General features: G+C 46.7%; 1 protein-coding gene across 1 annotated transcript in view; it reads right to left on the bottom strand.

Moving 5' to 3' along the window:
- LOC311597534 (constitutive coactivator of PPAR-gamma-like protein 2) overlaps positions 1–5,707 on the bottom strand; it is a gene marked incomplete at both ends in the record, with an annotated part of 24,951 nt that extends 19,244 nt beyond the window's left edge. Inside the window, one exon of the mRNA XM_084781727.1 lies at positions 5,570–5,707. Coding sequence (XP_084637853.1) covers positions 5,570–5,707 — 138 coding nt within the window. The remainder of the gene's footprint in view (positions 1–5,569) is intronic.
- Between the last annotated feature and the right edge of the window lie 837 nt (positions 5,708–6,544).

Here is a 6,544-nt window from a genome sequence, read left to right as displayed (position 1 = left end):
CAACCAGACCAACCCACATGGTAGTATGCTCAGATCCAATGGAGTTTTCTCACTAGACAGCTTATATAAAGAAAGGCACATGGCACACACCTCTAATCGCAGCGCTCGGGAGACAGAGGCAGGTGGATCAGTGTGAGTTTGAGCCAGCCTGGTCTACAGAATGAGCCCAGGACAGCCAAGATGACATAGGGAAACCCTGTCTCAGAAAACCAAAAAGAAAAAAGAAAGACACGGAGGTGAAATGCCATGGCCACCAAGGCTCACGGCCTAAAGCCCTCTGACACATACCTACAAAGCAGTAGAACTTGCCTGTAAATTGCTATGTGACAGAAAGAAAACATGGTACAAGCACGGGATACACTTGAAGAAGAAAGCAGGATTACCCTTGAGCTCTGTGAAGGAAGTAAAGGACATTAAAAGACATGAAACAAGACAGAGTTCTACCTCAGGATGGAGCCGGTATGGCACACACCAGCGAGTCCGGTGACGGACACCTTTAATTCCAGCACTAAGGAGGTAAAAAGGGAAGGATTAGGAGTTCAAGTCCACTCTCAGCTGCATGGGAAGTCTAGCCTGCTCTACACGACCTAATTAATTCATTTCAACCCTGTAGGAGAATGCAAACAATTGTCTCTTTTAGAGCCAGTTCCTCCGTGGCACAAATCCCAGCTCTTTCTCCCTCACATAATAGCCCAACAACTTAAATACCCCAGCTCTAGGATATTCTTACTTCTGAAGCCATTTAAAAGGCTAAACTGTGGAAAGACAGGGCTCGGGAGGGGAAGGGGACCGGACTTGCTGAAAGACGATGGGGTTGCGCATGTGCGCCTGTGCGCACGAGTGTATCTCAGGGCTCTCTTAAAAGATAGGTGCTGTTTCACACTTCCTCACATACAAATCTAACAAAGGAGGCCGGAGCTCAGAGCCACAGCGTGCCCATCTGTCGACAGGCTGTTCAATTAACTCATTGTTACCGTTGAAACCGCCTGTGCTGTGTCTCTGGGAAAGAGGAAGTCCCAGGTGCTGAAGTGACAGCCATTGAGCTGCTGGCAAGGCCGAGGAGGTAACTTGGTCCTCGCAGGCCGGCTGACCCCCTCCCGCTACCCTAGCCCTTTTCCTTCATCTCTTCCTGGATTCCTTGTTTCTCTTCTCCTCCTACTTGTGCAGTCTTCCCCTTTCTTCTCCCTTCAGTCCTTCCCACACTGGAGAGCAGCTGCCAGGAAACGGAAAATGCCACGGACTTGACTTCACTTCTGCTCTTAGTCTTCAGCCATAGGCTCTGACTGCCTAGGAACGACGACGGGGTCTGTCTGAAGCCTTGCAAAAAATTTCACCCGCTTGAACAGAGCCCAGAAAGCAGGAAGGGGAAGGAGAGACTTCTGTTTTGTTCTGTTTGTTCTGTTTGTTTTGTTTTGTTTTTTCTGCTACCACTTCCAAACTATTGCCACCCTTCCTTCCCACCAGGAAGATTTTATTTTCCACTCTCATCCTTCTCATTGACGAGCCTCCAACCCCCAAAGTTTTTACTTCTTTTCACTCGCAAGGTGCAAAGAAACCCTGAAAACGGGGTCAGTATGCCTACCGAGAGCTGTCATTCAAAGTGAAAAGGTCCACATCGGCTGGAGGCCTCTGTCTGTACCTGCCGCCAGGGACCAGAGCTTCACCATTCTGACACACTCCTAGCCATGGTGATTGCAAATTTAATGTCACGGTCTGAGCTTAGCATCTTAGTTCTTGTTGGTTCCACTGCTAGTGCCATGGAAGGAAAAATAATAGTCCTCAAAGCAAAGGGACATTAGTGTGATATCCACAGATATATTCTAAGCGTTATATCTAATTATAAAGAATGAATCACAAATTTAAGCACCTTAAATATAGGCATAAAAAGAAATAATTAACTGTCAAACAGGAAGTTGCTTGCATTATCAGATTACATCGTCAGAGAGAGAAGCCAGGAGACCACGTCAGCATGCTGTGAGCATGAGAGAGGCAGAAGGAGGCTTGCACCAAGGTGACAGTCCTCTGTTCCTTTCTTTAAGTGTGTTAAGGAAAGTCCATGGGTAAGCTGAAGATTCTGTTCACAGGGCCAGGAAACTGCCTCGGTGAACTCCGCCTGTCAGAAAGGGGCTTTCGTAGGCAGGTAACCCCTACCCATAATCCTGCCGCCTCCCCTTTCTGGGTGTGTGTTAGGAGTCAGGGTTATAAAGAAACTCCAAGCAGGACTGGAGCTATGACTCAGCTGGTAGACCACTTGCCTGGCATGTGCAGAGCCTGTGTTCTATCCTCAGCACCAAATAAAAGCAGGCAGATGTGGGAGCATATCCCTGTAATCCCAGCAGTTGGGGAGGTGGAGGCAGAAGCATCCAAAGTTTGCCATCATTCATGACTGCATAGAGCTTGAACCAGCCAGGGCTGCATGAGACCTCATCTTTAAAAAAAAAAAAAAAAAAAAAAAAAAAAAAAAAAAAAAAAAAAACAAGAAAAAAAGAAAAGAAAAAAGGCCGGGTGTGGTGGTGCATCCCTTTAATCCCAGCACTCGGGAGGCAGAGAGAGACAAAGCGAGTCCAGGCTACACAGGGAAACCCTGTCTTTAAAAACCAAAGAAGAAAAGAAGAAGGTTCATTCACAACACATTTAGGTGCCACGGTGCCTATTTGTTGCTTTTCATCTTTTGAGAGATTTTCTCCCTCACTCATATTTTATTAGATTTTAGGTCACTGACTGGTCCATATGTCACTTGACCACTTCTTAATTATCTGTAGAACATGGGTGCATTGAATGGACTTCAGCTGTTCTTGGTGGCGGCATGTTGGAGGACAGCGCATGTCCTCCTAGTGCATACTTACTTGAAAAGAACAGGGAACAAAAGTACGCATGCTCAGTTCCACTAACCACACGCACACACACAACCCAAGGAAGCGGTGGGGCTGGGGATGTAGCTCAGTGTGTACGATGCTTCCCTGGCATGTTTGCAGCCCTAGGTTCAATCCCTAGAGCTGCACAAAGCTAGTGGTGGCTCATCTCTCTAGCCCCAGTGCTGGGGAGGTGGAGGCAATAGGATCTGAAGGCTGTGGTTAAGAAAAAAGTTCAAGATTCTCCTTAATAGTAAGTATGAGGTCAGCTTGGGCTTCGTGAGACCATGTCCAAAAGCAAAACGAACAAAGGAAGGATCCACATCAAAATGTTGAGTTCACATCCCCAGCACATAGTGTGGCCCTGTGGGTGCCGGTAACCCCAGCATAAGAGGTAGGGACTAGGAGGCTTGCTGGGGCTTGATAGCCAGTCAGCTTCTCAAAGCTCCTCTGTCTCAAGGGAATATGGTGGAGAGAGATTGAGCAAGCAGTGCACCCAAAGTCTTCCTCCAGTGTGTTCACACAGATAGATCATCCATGCTTACATACCACACACACATACATACCACAAACACATACATACCACACATACATAAAATACACTTACATACATAAATACATATCACACATACACACACACATCACACCACACACACACACACACACTTGACATTAACCAACACACATTAGTAGATAGGTAAATGCCTGAATGCTTGCTCACTTCATTGTCTATGATGAACTGTGATGTTTTGTATTCTATTTGGCATCATTACTCTGATGCTGGATTAGTAAACTGAAGCCACTCACCTCCCACATTTAGAAATAACCTCGCCTATTTTACACTGCCTTTTTCTTTCTTTTTTTTTAAAGTTCATAATTTTATGCAAGCTGAGAATCATCATCAGCAGCAGCAGCAGCAGCAGCAGCACTGGTGTTTTGTCGTTCTCAGTCTGGTCTTTAGGTTGCTGTGCAGTCCTGGATTTCCTCCTAACCAGATGCAGTGTGCAATTGGCGCCGCCATCTTGGAATCCCCTACACTGCCTTTTTCAATTTAATTTTCTTTTACAAGATAAGGAACCTAGCCATGGTACTCAAGTCTGCATTCAGAAGCCAGAAGTCATCCCAAGGAACACGAACATTCTTTGAGGACTGCAGAGATAGCTCAACTGGTCAAGTGCTTGCTCTGTGTACGTGAAACCTGAGGTCATACCCCAGAACCAGTGTGGGAGGGGCACTGAGCCTGGTGGCACATGCTTGTCATCTCAACATGGGAGAGGAAGGTGCAGGCAGATACAGGGTTGCTGGCCACTGGGTCTAATCAACTTGGTGAACTTCCGAGTGAAAAACCAGTCCTTGGTAACTTGTCCTTCCATTCCATTCAGATCTGCAGTCTCTGTGCTTAAAACAGCCACTGTCAAGATGGAGTCTCCAATAGTAGTCTCTGGGTGAAAGTGTGGGAGACCACCATGGTTCTGCCTTTGGAAATGAATTCAGACTGCTCTAAATGTGGAGACCACTGGAAACTCATCCAGCTATGGAGACCACTGTAAACTCCTCTAGGTGCAGAGACCACTGTAAACTTCCACGGAATACAAGTGACAAAATGAACCCAAGTATCAGGTACGATCTAGGCTATAAGGCAGACTCACTTCCGGCGAGGCAGGGAGCTGCAGTCCCACCGCTAGAGAGGCTGAGGCAGGGGGCTCTAAAGCTCAAGACCAGCCTGATCTACATAGTAAAACCGTGTCTCAACAAACAAACAAGCTGCCAGGTGCGGCGGCACAGGCCTTTAAATCCCAGCACTCAGGAGACAGAGGCAGGAGGATCTCTGTGAGTTCCAGGTCAACCTGGTCTACCTGGTCTACGAAGTGAGTCCAGGACAGCCAGGGCTACACAGAGAAACCCTGCCTTGAAAAACCAAAACAAACAAACAAACAGGCTAGGCTCAGTACTTGCCTAGCTTGTACAGGGCCATGGATTTGATCTCCAACACTGAAAAAAAAAAGGGGGGGAACAATCAGGATCAACTCATGCCCTCTATTACTCTCATCTCAGTGTGTGTGTGTGTGTGTGTGTGTGTGTGTGTGTGTGTGTGTGTGTGTTTCTTTAAATCATGGTCTCTCTCAGAATCTAGAACACTCCTAGTTTCTTATGTGGGTTCTGGGGATTTCTTTGAACTCAGGTCCTCATGTTTACACAAGTCCTTTCACCACTGAGCCAACTTTCCAGTCTCCTTGTCTTTTTATTCATTAAAAAAGCTGGATGCACTAATATCATTTGTCCTCTTTAAGATCACAGAATGTGCAATGCCAACCAAGTTATGATAAGCTGTGGAATTTTCATTATGCCTAACAGGAGTGATTTCTCCAGTAGACAGGTCCTTCCAGAACCAACTGTGACACCCAACTAGAAAGACAGTGGAGACAATCAGTGGTGATGAGCACTCGGTGCTCTGATGACTCCATTCTTGAATCGATTGCAGCCCCATACGATCACCCGGCAGCAGCAAATTCTGTGGTGTCTTCTACACCACTGGGGAGATGAACTTCTAACTGGTGTGACCGACGCATATGGTCAGACTGCTTTCTAGAATGTTTCTGCACCAAGAGCATGGTTGTGGGCATTGTGTCCCAAGGCTGAGGTTTCTGGAGTTTCCACTCGTGGTCTGGGTGGAGAGGGTTTGAGGTGGAGGAAAAGGGAACCGGAATAGGTCTCACCTCAGCAGTTCTGACCACATCCTCCTTCTCCAGCTCCCCCCAGGGAAGGGAAAGGGACGACGGCCGGAGCAGAAGGAGAGAAGGGAGAGGTGGGTAGCAGCGAACGGTGAGCGTGGGGAAGGCAAAAAAGAGCAGCATCGGGAGACCTTCTGAGTGGCATGTTCCCAGGAACAAAAACTCAGAATAAGACCAAATAGCTCACCCCTGCAATCCCAGAATCGGAGAGGTTAGACCAGGACTGACAGAAGTTCCAAGCCAGCCTGAGTCACTCTAGGTCAAAACCAAATGATTAATGAAACCATTAGTCAATTAAAGAAAGGAAAGAAACCAGGGTCTTTGTCAGTAGTACAATGATATACCACCATGTTTTGTGAGGGCAATAGCATGGTAGGTATACTTGTCAGAATAGTGGCATCCCACATGCTTGATGACGATGTCGTCCTGTAACTTGAGCGCCTTAGAAAAGCTGAAGCAGGAGGATTATAAGTTTGAGCCAGCCCGAGTTAATTAGTAACACACTGTCTCAAAATAAAAAGGAGTGAAGGGGCGTGGGGCGGGGATATAGTTCTGTGGTAGAGCACTTGCCTAGCATCCGAGAGAATCCTAGGTTCATTTCCTCTTAACACAAAATAATAATAATAATGAATAATTAATAGCAGGAAAGTGAAGAAAGCTTTCAGTAATAATTTTCTTTAATTTTCTAAATGGGGGATAATAATCTTTCTTGCATCACACACAGCAACGCAGCTGCCTAGATGCTGCACTTTGGCGCAAGGGTCCTGGAGCTCAATAAAAATGTGATGTCGGAGGGAACATGAAAGCAGATGAGGAAAGGGCAGGGTGGACACAGTGCTGTTCCCTCCCAAGCACGTTAGTGTTTCAGACCCTGAGTGGCAGGTACACCTTCTACCCACGATGAGGCACAGGTTTCTCAGAATTATCTCTCTCCTCCATCCACCACTTCCCTTGTTTTAT

The sequence above is a fragment of the Acomys minous genome (genome assembly GCF_964271855.1).
Source record: "Acomys minous genome assembly, chromosome: 5".
Taxonomy (NCBI): Eukaryota; Metazoa; Chordata; class Mammalia; order Rodentia; family Muridae; genus Acomys; species Acomys minous.
The sequence above is the reverse complement of the archived record's forward strand: the minus strand, read 5'-3'. Positions and strand labels throughout refer to the sequence as shown.